This window comes from Oncorhynchus mykiss, chromosome 1 (genome assembly GCF_013265735.2).
Source record: "Oncorhynchus mykiss isolate Arlee chromosome 1, USDA_OmykA_1.1, whole genome shotgun sequence".
Lineage (NCBI taxonomy): Eukaryota > Metazoa > Chordata > Actinopteri > Salmoniformes > Salmonidae > Oncorhynchus > Oncorhynchus mykiss.
The window spans coordinates 94,608,549-94,625,257 of NC_048565.1; the positions used below are offsets into that span (position 1 = coordinate 94,608,549).

A 16,709-nucleotide genomic window follows, 5' to 3' on the forward strand; every position below is an offset into this window, starting at 1 on the left:
GCCAACAGGTATATTTGTCCCTGATGTAAACTGGTGTAAAGTTAGAAGCAGCACCAACCAGCCAACAGGTCTATTTGTCCCTGATGTAAACTGGTGTAAAGTTAGAAGCAGCACCAACCAGCCCACAGGTCTATTTGTCCCTGATGTAAACTGGTGTAAAGTTAGAAGCAGTTAAAAGCAGCACCAACCAGCCAACAGGTCTATTTGTCCCTGATGTAAACTGGTGTAAAGTTAGAAGCAGCACCAACCAGCCAACAGGTCTATTTGTCCATGATGTAAACTGGTGTAAAGTTAGAAGCAGCACCAACCAGCCCACAGGTCTATTTGTCCCTGATGTAAACTGGTGTAAAGTTAGAAGCAGCACCAACCAGCCAACAGGTCTATTTGTCCCTGATGTAAACTGGTGTAAAGTTAGAAGCAGCACCAACCAGCCCACAGGTCTATTTGTCCCTGATGTAAACTGGTGTAAAGTTAGAAGCAGCACCAACCAGACCAACTGGTGTAAAGTTAGAAGCAGCACCAACCAGCCAACAGGTCAGCGTATCCCTCATGTAAACTGGTGTAAAGTTAGAAGCAGCACCAACCAGCTAACAGGTCAGCGTGGCCCTGATGTAAACTGGGGTAAAGTTAGAAGCAGCACCAACCAGCTAACAGGTCAGCGTGGCCCTGATGTAAACTGGGGTAAAGTTAAAAGCAGCACCAACCAGCCAACAGGTCAGCGTGGCCCTGATGTAAACTGGGGTAAAGTTAAAAGCAGCACCAACCAGCCAACAGGTCAGCGTGGCCCTGATGTAAACTGGGGTAAAGTTAAAAGCAGCACCAACCAGCCAACAGGTCTACGTGGCCCTGATGTAAACTGGGGTAAAGTTAAAAGCAGCACCAACCAGCCAACAGGTCAGCGTGGCCCTGATGTAAACTGGGGTAAAGTTAAACGCAGCACCAACCAGCCAACAGGTCTACGTGGCCCTGAATTGAGGAGTGTGTTCTAAATGTGGGTTTGAATGACCCTGAACAGCACCTGCCAGTTTCCCTCTGCAACAGCACTGATTGTCCTGCCTGCGAGTGTGTGTGTGTCTGTGTGTCTGTGTGTGTGTGGGTGTGTGTGTGTGTGTGTGTGTGTGTGTGTGTGTGTGTGTGTGTGTGTGTGAGAGAGTGCGTGCGTGCGTGCGTGTGTGTGTCAGTTCACTGCCATGTATCTGAGTCATGGGTCATAGCCGTTTATCTTATCTGGTGTCTAACAGCCAATGGGATCACAGCATGTCAGAAGGTGAAAGGTCATCCCTTCGCTAGTACTGCAGAAGAACTAACATTGTTATCTCAGTCAATATTAACCTTCTGCTGGGGAATCTCCTCTCGGACACACACACACACACACACACTCTCTCTCTCTCAGTTGTCCCCCTGGTGAGGTCTGTTTTCACTATTCCCCAGATATCCAGTTACTGCCTGGGTGGGTCTGGGCCGGGAACACAATGACACGGGTCACCTTGAGGTTCTCTGTCAGCCCCCTGCAATGTTCTTGGGTCATGTTTATTAGGCACCAAACGGAATAAACTACTTTGAGCTGTCCATTGACAAAAGTACATTTTCACCTCTCTATTCTGTTGCAAAACGTTTAAGAAAGTTTTCCGTTGCATTCATTATTGAACAACGAACCAGGTTTCTCTGGGATACTTCTGGAGAGAGGAGAGTTAGGAACAGGTTTCTCTAGGATACTTCTGGAGAGAGGAGAGTTAGGAACAGGTTTCTCTGGGATACTTCTGGAGAGGGAGATGGGAGAGTTAAGAACAGGTTTGTCTGGGATACTTCTGGAGAGAGGAGAGTTAGGAACAGGTTTCTCTGGGATACTTCTGGAGAGGGAGATGGGAGAGTTAAGAACAGGTTTGTCTGGGATACTTCTGGAGAGAGGAGAGTTAGGAACAGGTTTCTCTGGGATACTTCTGGAGAGAGGAGAGTTAGGAACAGGTTTCTCTGGGATATTTCTGGAGAGAGGAGAGTCAGGAACAGGTTTATCTGGGAACAGGTTTCTCTGGGATACTTCTGGAGAGAGGAGAGTTAAGAACAGGTTTCTCTGGGATACTTCTGGAGAGAGGAGAGTTAGGAACAGGTTTCTCTGGGATACTTCTGGAGAGAGGAGAGACAGGAACAGGTTTCTCTGAGAACAGGTTTCTCTGGGATACTTCTGGAGAGAGGAGAGTCAGGAACAGGTTTCTCTGGGAACAGGTTTGTCTGGGATACTTCTGGAGAGAGGAGAGTTAGGAACAGGTTTCTCTGGGATACTTCTGGAGAGAGGAGAGTTGGGAACAGGTTTCTCTGGGAACAGGTTTCTCTGGGATACTTCTGGAGAGAGGAGAGTCAGGAACAGGTTTCTCTGGGATACTTCTGGAGAGAGGAGAGTTAGGAACAGGTTTGTCTGGGAACAGGTTTCTCTGGGATACTTCTGGAGAGAGGGATAGTCAGGAACAGGTTTCTCTGGGATACTTCTGGAGAGAGGGATAGTCAGGAACAGGTTTCTCTGGGATACTTCTGAAGAGGGGAGAGAGGAGAGTCAGGAAATATAAGAATGGAATTGTAGTGTTTATTTAAGCGTTCACCTACATGAAAATATATTTCTGAGGTGATGGACTCACTATGGCTGAGGTCACTATTAGTTATATACACTCCCTCTATTGGGTGGAGGTCAGGGGACTGCTCAGGCTACTCAAGTAAACTGAACTTGCTGTAATTTTCTTATTTTTCTTTTTTTTTTCTCCAAAAACTGTGGCTCCAAATGGCACCCTATTCCTTATATAGTGCACAACTTTTGACCAGAGCTCTCTCTCTCTCTCTCTCCCCTCGCTCCTCTCTCTCTCTCTCTCTCTCTCTCCCCTCACTCCTCTATCTCTCTCTCTCTCTTTCCCCTCACTCCTCTCTCTCTCTCTCTCTCTCTCTCTCTCTCTCCCCTCGCTCCTCTCTCTCTCTCTCACTCCCCTCTCTCTCTTTCTCTCTCTCTCTCTCCCCTCGCTCCTCTCTCTCTCTCTCTCTCTCTCTCTCTCTCTCTCCCCTCGCTCCTCTCTCTCTCTCTCTCCCCTCGCTCCTCTCTCTCTCTCTCTCTCTCCCCTCGCTCCTCTCTCTTTCTCTCTCTCTCTCTCTCTCTTTCTCTCTCTCTCTCTCTCTCTCTCCCCTCGCTCCTCTCTCTCTCTCTCTCTCTCTCTCTCTCTCTCTCTCTCTCTCCTCCTCTCTCTCTCTGTCCACAGTGAGCTGGACTACCATGCTGCCTCCTCTATCAACGAGCGCTGCCAGGGAATTTGTGACCAATGGGACCAGCTGGGAACCCTCACCCAGAAGAGGAGGGAGAACCTGGAGGTGCAGAATAGGGCTGGGTTCTTCTAGTGGAGGGAGGTACAGAACAGGGCTGTTCTAGTGGAGGGAGGAACAGAATAGGGCTGGGTTCTTCTGGTGGGGGCTAGTGGGGGGAGGTATAGAATAGGGCTGGGTTCTTCTAGAGGGGGGAGGTACAGAAGAGGGCTGGGTTCTTCTAGAGGAGGGAGGTACAGAATAGGGCTGGGTTCTTCTATAGGAGGTAGGTACAGAACAGGGCTGGGTTCTTCTAGTGGAGGGAGGTACAGAACAGGGCTGGGTTCTTCTAGTGGAGGGAGGTACAGAATAGGGCTGGGTTCTTCTAGTGGAGGGAGGTACAGAACAGGGCTGGGTTCTTCTAGAGGAGGGAGGTACAGAACAGGGCTGGGTTCTTCTAGTGGAGGGAGGTACAGAACAGGGCTGGGTTCTTCTAGAGGAGGGAGGCACAGAATAGGGCTGTGTTCTTCTAGAGGAGGGAGGTACAGAACAGAGCTGGGTTCTTCTAGAGGAGGGAGGTACAGAATAGGGCTGGGTTCTTCTAGAGGAGGGAGGTACAGAACAGGGCTGGGTTCTTCTAGTGGAGGGAGGTACAGAACAGGGCTGGGTTCTTCTAGAGGAGGGAGGTACAGAATAGGGCTGGGTTCTTCTGGTGGAGGCTAGTGGGGGGAGGTACAGAATAGGGCTGGATTCTTATAGAGGGGGGAGGTACAGAATAGGGCTGGGTTCTTCTTGTGGAGGGAGGTACAGAATAGGGCTGGGTTCTTCTAGTGGAGGGAGGTACAGAATAGGGCTGGGTTCTTATAGTGGGGGGAGGTACAGAACAGGGCTGGGTTCTTCTAGTGGAGGGAGGTACAGAATAGGGATGGGTTCTTCTAGTGGAGGTAGGTACAGAATAGGGCTGGGTTCTTCTACTGGACGGAGGTACAGAATAGGGCTGGGTTCTTCTAGTGGAGGGAGGTACAGAATAGGGCTGGGTTCTTCTAGAGGAGGGAGGTACAGAATAGGGCTGGGTTCTTCTAGAGGAGGGAGGTACAGAATAGGGCTGGATTCTTCTGGTGGAGGCTAGTGGGGGGAGGTACAGAATAGGGCTGGATTCTTATAGAGGGGGGAGGTACAGAATAGGGCTGGGTTCTTCTTGTGGAGGGAGGTACAGAATAGGGCTGGGTTCTTCTAGTGGAGGGAGGTACAGAATAGGGCTGGGTTCTTATAGTGGGGGGAGGTACAGAACAGGGCTGGGTTCTTCTAGTGGAGGGAGGTACAGAATAGGGCTGGGTTCTTCTGGTGGAGGGAGGTACAGAATAGGGCTGGGTTCTTCTACTGGAGGGAGGTACAGAATAGGGCTGGGTTCTTGTAGTGGAGGGAGGTACAGAATAGGGCTGGGTTCTTCTGGTGGGGGCTACTGGAGGGAGATACAGAACAGGCCTGGGTTCTTCTACTGGAGGGAGGTACAGAATAGGGCTGGGTTCTTCTAGAGGAGGGAGGTACAGAATAGGGCTGAGTTCTTCTAGTGGAGGGAGTTACAGAATAGGGCTGGGTTCTTCTAGAGGAGGGAGGTACAGAATAGGGCTGAGTTCTTCTAGTGGAGGGAGGTACAGAACAGGGCTGGGTTCTTATAGTGGAGGGAGGTACAGAATAGGGCTGGGTTCTTCTACTGGAGGGAGGTACAGAACAGGGCAGGGTTCTTCTAGTGGAGGGAGGTACAGAATAGGGCTGGGTTCTTCTAGTGGGGGCTACTGGAGGGAGGTACAGAACAGGGCTGGGTTCTTCTAGTGGAGGGAGGTACAGAATAGGGCTGGGTTCTTCTAGAGGAGGGAGGTACAGAATAGGGCTGAGTTCTTCTAGTGGAGGGAGTTACAGAATAGGGCTGGGTTCTTCTAGAGGAGGGAGGTACAGAATAGGGCTGGGTTCTTCTACTGGAGGGAGGTACAGAACAGGGCTGGGTTATTCTAGTGGAGGGAGTTACAGAATAGGGCTGGGTTCTTCTAGAGGGGGGAGGTACAGAATAGGGCTGGGTTCTTCTTGTGGAGGGAGGTACAGAATAGGGCTGGGTTCTTCTAGTGGAGGGAGGTACAGAATAGGGCTGGGTTCTTATAGTGGGGGGAGGTACAGAACAGGGCTGGGTTCTTCTAGTGGAGGGAGGTACAGAATAGGGATGGGTTCTTCTAGTGGAGGTAGGTACAGAATAGGGCTGGGTTCTTCTACTGGACGGAGGTACAGAATAGGGCTGGGTTCTTCTAGTGGAGGGAGGTACAGAATAGGGCTGGGTTCTTCTAGAGGAGGGAGGTACAGAATAGGGCTGGGTTCTTCTAGAGGAGGGAGGTACAGAATAGGGCTGGATTCTTCTGGTGGAGGCTAGTGGGGGGAGGTACAGAATAGGGCTGGATTCTTATAGAGGGGGGAGGTACAGAATAGGGCTGGGTTCTTCTTGTGGAGGGAGGTACAGAATAGGGCTGGGTTCTTCTAGTGGAGGGAGGTACAGAATAGGGCTGGGTTCTTATAGTGGGGGGAGGTACAGAACAGGGCTGGGTTCTTCTAGTGGAGGGAGGTACAGAATAGGGATGGGTTCTTCTAGTGGAGGTAGGTACAGAATAGGGCTGGGTTATTCTACTGGAGGGAGGTACAGAATAGGGCTGGGTTCTTCTAGTGGAGGGAGGTACAGAATAGGGCTGGGTTCTTCTGGTGGAGGGAGGTACAGAATAGGGCTGGGTTCTTCTACTGGAGGGAGGTACAGAATAGGGCTGGGTTCTTGTAGTGGAGGGAGGTACAGAATAGGGCTGGGTTCTTCTGGTGGGGGCTACTGGAGGGAGATACAGAACAGGCCTGGGTTCTTCTACTGGAGGGAGGTACAGAATAGGGCTGGGTTCTTCTAGAGGAGGGAGGTACAGAATAGGGCTGAGTTCTTCTAGTGGAGGGAGTTACAGAATAGGGCTGGGTTCTTCTAGAGGAGGGAGGTACAGAATAGGGCTGAGTTCTTCTAGTGGAGGGAGGTACAGAACAGGGCTGGGTTCTTATAGTGGAGGGAGGTACAGAATAGGGCTGGGTTCTTCTACTGGAGGGAGGTACAGAACAGGGCAGGGTTCTTCTAGTGGAGGGAGGTACAGAATAGGGCTGGGTTCTTCTAGTGGGGGCTACTGGAGGGAGATACAGAACAGGGCTGGGTTCTTCTAGTGGAGGGAGGTACAGAATAGGGCTGGGTTCTTCTAGAGGAGGGAGGTACAGAATAGGGCTGAGTTCTTCTAGTGGAGGGAGTTACAGAATAGGGCTGGGTTCTTCTAGAGGAGGGAGGTACAGAATAGGGCTGGGTTCTTCTACTGGAGGGAGGTACAGAACAGGGCTGGGTTATTCTAGTGGAGGGAGTTACAGAATAGGGCTGGGTTCTTCTAGAGGAGGGAGGTACAGAATAGGGCTGGGTTATTCTAGTGGAGGGAGTTACAGAATAGGGCTGGGTTCTTCTAGAGGAGGGAGGTACAGAATAGGGCTGAGTTCTTCTAGTGGAGGGAGGTACAGAACAGGGCTGGGTTCTTATAGTGGAGGGAGGTACAGAATAGGGCTGGGTTCTTCTACTGGAGGGAGGTACAGAACAGGGCAGGGTTCTTCTAGTGGAGGGAGGTACAGAATAGGGCTGGGTTCTTCTAGTGGGGGCTACTGGAGGGAGGTACAGAACAGGGCTGGGTTCTTCTAGTGGAGGGAGGTACAGAATAGGGCTGGGTTCTTCTAGAGGAGGGAGGTACAGAATAGGGCTGAGTTCTTCTAGTGGAGGGAGTTACAGAATAGGGCTGGGTTCTTCTAGAGGAGGGAGGTACAGAATAGGGCTGGGTTCTTCTACTGGAGGGAGGTACAGAACAGGGCTGGGTTATTCTAGTGGAGGGAGTTACAGAATAGGGCTGGGTTCTTCTAGAGGAGGGAGGTACAGAATAGGGCTGGGTTATTCTAGTGGAGGGAGTTACAGAATAGGGCTGGGTTCTTCTAGAGGAGGGAGGTACAGAATAGGGCTGAGTTCTTCTAGTGGAGGGAGGTACAGAATAGGGCTGAGTTCTTCTAGAGGAGGGAGGTACAGAACAGGGCTGGGTTCTTATAGTGGAGGGAGGTACAGAATAGGGCTGGGTTCTTCTAGTGGAGGGAGGTACAGAACAGGGCTGGGTTATTCTAGAGGAGGGAGGTACAGAACAGGGCTGGGTTCTTCTAGTGGAGGGAGGTACAGAATAGAGGTCCTCTGGTGGGGGCTAGTGGTCTTCTGGTGGGGGCTAGTGGAGGGAGACAGTGGTCCTCTGGTGGGGGCTAGTGGTCCTCTGGTGGGGGCTAGTGGAGGGAGACAGTGGTCCTCTGGTGGGGGCTAGTGGTCCTCTGGTGGGGGTTAGTGGAGGGAGACAGTGGTCCTCTGGTGGGGGCTAGTGGTCCTCTGGTGGGGGTTAGTGGTCCTCTGGTGGGGGTTAGTGGAGGGAGACAGTGGTCCTCTGGTGGGGGCTAGTGGTCCTCTGGTGGGGGCTAGTGGTCCTCTGGTGGGGCTAGTGGTCCTCTGGTGGGGGCTAGTGGTCCGCTGGTGGGGGCTAGTGGAGGGAGACAGTGGTCCTCTGGTGGGGGCTAGTGGTCCTCTGGTGGGGGCTAGTGGTCCTCTGGTGGGGGCTAGTGGTTCTCTGGTGGGGGCTAGTGGTTCTCTGGTGGGGGCTAGTGGTCCTCTGGTGGGGGCTAGTGGTTCTCTTGTGGGGGCTAGTGGTCCTCTGGTGGGGGCTAGTGGTCCTCTGGTGGGGGCTAGTGGAGGGAGACAGTGTTCCTCTGGTGGGGCTAGTGGTCCTCTGGTGGGGGCTAGTGGTCCTCTGGTGGGGGCTAGTGGTCCTCTGGTGGGGGCTAGTGGTCCTCTGGTGGGGGCTAGTGGAGGGAGACAGTGGTCCTCTGGTGGGGCTAGTGGTCCTCTGGTGGGGGCTAGTGGAGGGAGACAGTGGTCCTCTGGTGGGGCTAGTGGTTCTCTGGTGGGGGCTAGTGGTCCTCTGGTGGGGGCTAGTGGTCCTCTGGTGGGGGCTAGTGGTCCTCTGGTGGGGGCTAGTGGTCCTCTGGTGGGGGCTAGTGGTCCTCTGGTGGGGGCTAGTGGATGGGGCTAGTGGTCCTCTGGTGGGGGCTAGTGGTCCTCTGGTGGGGGCTAGTGGTCCTCTGGTGGGGGCTAGTGGTCCTCTGGTGGGGGCTAGTGGAGGGAGACAGTGGTCCTCTGGTGGGGGCTAGTGGTCCTCTGGTGGGGGCTAGTGGAGGGAGACAGTGGTCCTCTGGTGGGGGCTAGTGGTCCTCTGGTGGGGCTAGTGGTCCTCTGGTGGGGGCTAGTGGTTCTCTGGTGGGGGCTAGTGGTCCTCTGGTGGGGGCTAGTGGTCCTCTGGTGGGGGCTAGTGGTCCTCTGGTGGGGGCTAGTGGTCCTTCAGTGGAGGCTAGTGGTCCTCTGGTGGGGGCTAGTGGTCCTCTGGTGGGGGCTAGTGGTTCTCTGGTGGGGGCTAGTGGTCCTCTGGTGGGGGCTAGTGGAGGGAGACAGTGGTCCTCTGGTGGGGCTAGTGGTCCTCTGTTGGGGGCTAGTGGTCGTCTGGTGGGGGCTAGTGGTCCTCTGTGGGGGCTAGTGGTCCTCTGTGGGGGCTAGTGGTCCTCTGTGGGGGCTAGTGGTCCTCTGGTGGGGCTAGTGGTCCTCTGTGGGGGCTAGTGGTCCTCTGTGGGGGCTAGTGGAGGGAGACTGTGGTCCTCTGGTGAGGGCTAGTTGAGGGAGACAGATATCCTCTTGTTGGGGCTAGTGGTCCTCTGGTATGGGCTTGTGGAGGGAGACAGACACTCTGGTTCTAATCTGGTTCTAATCTGGTTGTAATCTGCAGACCTACAAAAACACTCAGATGATCAACACACAAATCACTACACAGAAATTGCCATTACTCACTGTTCTGAATGACCAGGTTTCATGTCACAACAATAAACAGTGTTTAAGAGTAGTTTAAAACCCCTTGGTCACGATAGTCATCATTTTAACTGATCATTTGTCATTCATCCCATTTCCCCTACCTTGGTGTCTCTCAGAGGACGGAGAAGCTGCTGGAGACCATCGACCAGCTGTTCCTGGAGTTCTCTAAGAGGTCAGCTCCCTTTAACAACTGGATGGAAGGAGCCATGGAAGACCTGCAAGACATGTTTATAGTTCACACTGTGGATGACATCCAGGTAAAGACAGTTCACACTGTGGATGACATCCAGGTAAAGACAGTTCACACTGTGGATGACATCCAGGTAAAGACAGTTCACACTGTGGATGACATCCAGGTAAAGACAGTTCACACTGTGGATGACATCCAGGTAAAGACATGTTCATAGTTCACACTGTGGATGACATCCAGGTAAAGACAGTTCACACTGTGGATGACATCCAGGTAAAGACAGTTCACACTGTGGATGACATCCAGGTAAAGACAGTTCACACTGTGGATGACATCCAGGTAAAGACATGTTTATAGTTCACACTGTGGATGACATCCAGGTAAAGACAGTTCACACTGTGGATGACATCCAGGTAAAGACATGTTCATAGTTCACACTGTGGATGACATCCAGGTAAAGACAGTTCACACTGTGGATGACATCCAAGTAGACATGTTTATAGTTCACACTGTGGATGACATCCAGGTAAAGACAGTTCACACTGTGGATGACATCCAGGTAAAGACATGTTCACACTGTGGATGACATCCAGGTAAAGACATGTTTATAGTTCACACTGTGGATGACATCCAGGTAAAGACAGTTCACACTGTGGATGACATCCAGGTAAAGACATGTTTATAGTTCACACTGTGGATGACATCCAGGTAAAGACAGTTCACACTGTGGATGACATCCAGGTAAAGACATGTTTATAGTTCACACTGTGGATGACATCCAGGTAAAGACAGTTCACACTGTGGATGACATCCAGGTAAAGACATGTTTATAGTTCACACTGTGGATGACATCCAGGTAAAGACAGTTCACACTGTGGATGACATCCAGGTAAAGACATGTTTATAGTTCACACTGTGGATGACATCCAGGTAAAGACAGTTCACACTGTGGATGACATCCAGGTAAAGACATGTTTATAGTTCACACTGTGGATGACATCCAGGTAAAGACATGTTTATAGTTCACACTGTGGATGACATCCAGGTAAAGACAGTTCACACTGTGGATGACATCCAGGTAAAGACAGTTCACACTGTGGATGACATCCAGGTAAAGACAGTTCACACTGTGGATGACATCCAGGTAAAGACATGTTTATAGTTCACACTGTGGATGACATCCAGGTAAAGACAGTTCACACTGTGGATGACATCCAGGTAAAGACAGTTCACACTGTGGATGACATCCAGGTAAAGACATGTTCATAGTTCACACTGTGGATGACATCCAGGTAAAGACAGTTCACACTGTGGATGACATCCAGGTAAAGACAGTTCACACTGTGGATGACATCCAGGTAAAGACATGTTTATAGTTCACACTGTGGATGACATCCAGGTAAAGACAGTTCACACTGTGGATGACATCCAGGTAAAGACATGTTCATAGTTCACACTGTGGATGACATCCAGGTAAAGACAGTTCACACTGTGGATGACATCCAGGTAAAGACATGTTTATAGTTCACACTGTGGATGACATCCAGGTAAAGACAGTTCACACTGTGGATGAAATCCAGGTAAAGACATGTTTATAGTTCACACTGTGGATGACATCCAGGTAAAGACAGTTCACACTGTGGATGACATCCAGGTAAAGACAGTTCACACTGTGGATGACATCCAGGTAAAGACATGTTTATAGTTCACACTGTGGATGACATCCAGGTAAAGACAGTTCACACTGTGGATGACATCCAGGTAAAGACATGTTTATAGTTCACACTGTGGATGACATCCAGGTAAAGACAGTTCACACTGTGGATGAAATCCAGGTAAAGACAGTTCACACTGTGGATGACATCCAGGTAAAGACATGTTTATAGTTCACACTGTGGATGACATCCAGGTAAAGACATGTTTATAGTTCACACTGTGGATGACATCCAGGTAAAGACATGTTTATAGTTCACACTGTGGATGACATCCAGGTAAAGACAGTTCACACTGTGGATGACATCCAGGTAAAGACAGTTCACACTGTGGATGACATCCAGGTAAAGACAGTTCACACTGTGGATGACATCCAGGTAAAGACAGTTCACACTGTGGATGACATCCAGGTAAAGACAGTTCACACTGTGGATGACATCCAGGTAAAGACATGTTCACACTGTGGATGACATCCAGGTAAAGGCAGTTCACACTGTGGATGACATCCAGGTAAAGACATGTTTATAGTTCACACTGTGGATGACATCCAGGTAAAGACATGTTTATAGTTCACACTGTGGATGACATCCAGGTAAAGACATGTTTATAGTTCACACTGTGGATGACATCCAGGTAAAGACAGTTCACACTGTGGATGACATCCAGGTAAAGACATGTTTATAGTTCACACTGTGGATGACATCCAGGTAAAGACAGTTCACACTGTGGATGACATCCAGGTAAAGACATGTTTATAGTTCACACTGTGGATGACATCCAGGTAAAGACAGTTCACACTGTGGATGACATCCAGGTAAAGACATGTTTATAGTTCACACTGTGGATGACATCCAGGTAAAGACATGTTTATAGTTCACACTGTGGATGACATCCAGGTAAAGACATGTTTATAGTTCACACTGTGGATGACATCCAGGTAAAGACAGTTCACACTGTGGATGACATCCAGGTAAAGACATGTTTAGTTTAGTAACATGATGCTGTGTTCTTTCCATTGTCTCCTATCAGATAATAACATGATGCTGTGTTCCTTCCATTGTTACCTATCAGATAGTAACATGATGCTGTGTTGATTCCCGACTGTCTGGCCTGTGTTTGTTTGACACCATGGCATCTCAGAACGTCGGATGACAACGCCGGTTCCTCTGTAACTCGGTCTGCTCTCCACCTCGCTCTGCAGAGCCTGATCTCAGCCCATGACCAGTTCAAGGCCACCCTTCCGGAGGCTGACTGTGAGAGACAGGCCATCCTGAGCATCTACACGGAGGTGCAGAAGATAGCCCAGAGCTACGGCATCTCCCCCAACCTCACCAACCCCTACAGTGACATCACACCGACGGAGATAGGACTCAAATGGGACAAGGTAGCTACTAGCGTCTCTAAGGACACTGTCTACGTCCCAAATGGGACAAGGTAGCTACTAGCGTCTCTAAGGACACTGTCTACGTCCCAAATGGGACAAGGTAGCTACTAGCGTCTCCAAGGACACTGTCTACGTCCCAAATGGGACAATGTAGCTACTAGCGTCTCTAAGGACACTGTGTACGTCCCAAATGGGACAAGGTAGCTACTAGCGTCTCTAAGGACACTGTCTGCATCCCAAATGGGACAAGGTAGCTACTAGCGTCTCTAAGGACACTGTCTACGTCCCAAATGGGACAAGGTAGCTACTAGCGTCTCTAAGGACACTGTCTGCATCCCAAATGGGACAAGGTAGCTACTAGCGTCTCTAAGGACACTGGCTGTGTCCCAAATGGGACAAGGTAGCTACTAGCGTCTCTAGGGACACTGTCTGTGTCCCAAATGGGACAATGTAGCTACTAGCGTCTCTAAGGACACTGGCTGTGTCCCAAATGGGACAAGGTAGCTACTAGCGTCTCTAAGGACACTGGTTGTGTCCCAAATGGGACAAGGTAGCTACTAGCGTCTCTAGGGACACTGTCTGTGTCCCAAATGGGACAAGGTAGCTACTAGCGTCTCTAGGGACACTGTTTGCGTCCCAAATGGGACCCGATTCCTTATAATATAATATATTATAGCGCACTAATTTTAACTAGATCCATTTGGGATGCAGACAATGTCTGTTGTTTGTGTGTGTTGTACTGTGAATGTCTGTGTGTGTTGTACTGTGAATGTTTGTGTGTGTTGTACTGTGAATGTTTGTGTGTGTTGTACTGTGAATGTCTGTGTGTGTTGTACTGTGAATGTCTGTGTGTGTTGTACTGTGAATGTTTGTGTGTGTTGTACTGTGAATGTCTGTGTGTGTTGTACTGTGAATGTTTGTGTGTGTTGTACTGTGAATGTTTGTGTTAAAGGTCTTCAATCTCGATCCAGGAGAACCTCATGGTATACAGCAGGCTTTCATTACAGCCCAGTGCTAACACACCTGATTCACTAATCAACGGCTTGATGATTCACTGATGAGTTAAATCAGGGGGTTTTTGTGCTTGGCTATAACAAAAAAGCCCCAGGGACCAGTGGGATTGAACAAACCCTGTGTTAACTATAGACAGATTCCCAGACACAGATGAAGTCCTAGACTAAAAAAAGCACTCAAATGAAGAAACCGTCCCATTGTGTTAACCAGGGATTAACCCTTTCTGTCCCGTTGATCAGGTGAAGAAGCTGGTTCCCCAGAGAAACAGTATTCTCCAGGAGGAACTAGCCAGACAGCACGCCAACGAACGTCTCAGACGCCAGTTTGCTGCCCAGGCCAACATCATCGGACCGTGGATCCAGACCAGGATGGAGGTGAGACAGACCTGTCCTGACCTCGGTCACCTGACGCCATGTCATGTACAACAGGCGGCACCTTAGACGGGCTCATTGTAGAATCAGTTCTGTTATACTCCCAATCATTATTTTAACATTTTTTGAAACTTTAGAGTGTTTTCTATCCAAATCAACCAATAATATGCATATCCTAGCTTCTGGGCCTGAGTAACAGGCATTTTACTTTGGGCTTTTCATCCGGACGCCAAAATACTGCCCCCTATCCTCTAGAAGTTTTAAAGCGGCTAGAACTACATGAATGGAATCGAACACCTGGTTTCTACTCCGTTCAGTCCATTACAGACGTTATTGTGAGCTGTCCTCCCCTCACCTGCCTCCTGTGCTGTGCACCTGTAGGGATCTGTACCTTCTAGGGTTGGGAGGATCAATTCCATTTAAATTCAGTCCATTCAGGAAGTAAATATTATTGGAATTTGGAGTTTCAGTTGACTTCCTGAATGGACGTACTGGTAATGGAATTGATCCCCCAACCGAACCCTGGCACCTAGGGCCCAAGCTGCATACTGATTACCCACCAACCAACCAACCAACCAACCGAACCCTGGCACCTAGGGCCCAAGCTGCATACTGATTACCCACCAACCCACCAACCAACCGAACCCTGGCACCTAGGACCCAAGCTGCATACTGATTACCCACCAACCCACCAACCAACCAACCGAACCCTGGCACCTAGGACCCAAGCTGCATACTGATTACCCACCAACCCACCAACCAACCGAACCCTGGCACCTAGGACCCAAGCTGCATACTGATTACCCACCAACCCACCAACCAACCGAACCCTGGCACCTAGGACCCAAGCTGCATACTGATTACCCACCAACCCACCAACCAACCGAACCCTGGCACCTAGGACCCAAGCTGCATACTGATTACCCACCAACCCACCAACCAACCAACCGAACCCTGGCACCTAGGACCCAAGCTGCATACTGATTACCCACCAACCCACCAACCAACCAACCGAACCCTGGCACCTAGGGCCCAAGCTGCATACTGATTACCCACCAACCCACCAACCAACCAACCGAACCCTGGCACCTAGGACCCAAGCTGCATACTGATTACCCACCAACCCACCAACCAACCGAACCCTGGCACCTAGGACCCAAGCTGCATACTGATTACCCACCAACCCACCAACCAACCGAATCCTGGCACCTAGGACCCAAGCTGCATACTGATTACCCACCAACCCACCAACCAACCGAACCCTGGCACCTAGGACCCAAGCTGCATACTGATTACCCACCAACCCACCAACCAACCAACCGAACCCTGGCACCTAGGACCCAAGCTGCACACTGATTACCCACCAACCCACCAACCAACCGAACCCTGGCACCTAGGGCCCAAGCTGCATACTGATTACCCACCAACCCACCAACCAACCGAACCCTGGCACCTAGGACCCAAGCTGCATACTGATTACCCACCAACCCACCAACCAACCGAACCCTGTCACCTAGGACCCAAGCTGCATACTGATTACCCACCAACCCACCAACCAACCAACCGAACCCTGGCACCTAGGGCCCAAGCTGCATACTGATTACCCACCAACCCACCAACCAACCAACCGAACCCTGGCACCTAGGACCCAAGCTGCATACTGATTACCCACCAACCCACCAACCAACAGATGCTAAACACTGGCCTGCAGCTCAGCGGATGTTCTGAACACCAACACAAATTCTACGTTCCAAAATGGCTCCCTATCCCCTTATATAGTGTCACTACTTTTGACCAGAGGCCTACGGACCCTAGGCAAAAGTAGTGCACTATGTAGGGAATAGGGTGCCATTTTGGTCCGATTGTGACGGCAACGTTTTTTTCTCCTCCTCTCTCCACCAGGAGATCGGTCGTAGTTCCGTCGACATCGGAGGTTCTCTGGAGGACCAGATGAGTCAGCTGAAGCAGTTTGAACAGGTCATCATCAACTACAAGTCCAACATCGACAAGCTAGAGGGAGACCATCAACACATCCAAGAGTCCCTGGTGTTCGACAACAAACACACCAACTACACCATGGAGGTGAGTAGCTTATTGTGGGACTGGAACGATTCAGAGATCATTCTCACAAATAACTTGTTGGGATCTGTTTTATGATCACGAAACCTTACTACTCTTGGCCTAATGGTTAAGCTGTTGTTTTTCCACGTAGAGCAGGGTTCAGATCCCACCCTGGGACTTGGCCTTCGGCCTTGTGCCCGGTAGACCGGGGTTCAGATCCCACCCTGTGACTTGTGCCCGGTAGAACAGGGTTCAGATCCCACCCTGTGACTTGTGCCCGGTAGAACAGGGTTCAGATCCCACCCTGTTACTTGGCCTTCAGCCTTGTGCCCGGTAGAACAGGGTTCAGATCCCACCCTGTTACTTGGCCTTCAGCCTTGTGCCCGGTAGAACAGGGTTCAGATTCCACCCTGTGACTTGGCCTTCAGCCTTGTGCCCGGTAGAACAGGGTTCAGAACCCACCCTGTAACTTGGCCTTCAGCCTTGTGCCTGGTAGAACAGGGTTCAGATCCCACCCTGTAACTTGGCCTTCAGCCTTGTGCCCGTTAGACCGGGGTTCAGATTCCACTCTGTGACTTGGCCTTCAGCCTTGTGCCCGGTAGCCTGGGGTTCAGATCCCACCCTGTGACTTGGCCTTCGGCCTTGTGCCCAGTAGAACAGGCTTCAGATCCCACCTTGTGACTTGGCCTTCAGCCTTGTGCCCGGTAGAACAGG

At 50.7% G+C, this 16,709-nt stretch overlaps 1 protein-coding gene across 1 annotated transcript in view; it reads left to right on the forward strand.

Moving 5' to 3' along the window:
• LOC110519363 (alpha-actinin-2) overlaps positions 1–16,709 on the forward strand; it is a 73,446-nt gene that overhangs the window by 42,541 nt on the left and 14,196 nt on the right. The window contains exons 13-17 of the mRNA XM_036989146.1: positions 3,237–3,345; positions 9,379–9,519; positions 12,367–12,549; positions 13,803–13,937; positions 15,837–16,016. Coding sequence (XP_036845041.1) covers positions 3,237–3,345; positions 9,379–9,519; positions 12,367–12,549; positions 13,803–13,937; positions 15,837–16,016 — 748 coding nt within the window. The remainder of the gene's footprint in view (positions 1–3,236; positions 3,346–9,378; positions 9,520–12,366; positions 12,550–13,802; positions 13,938–15,836; positions 16,017–16,709) is intronic.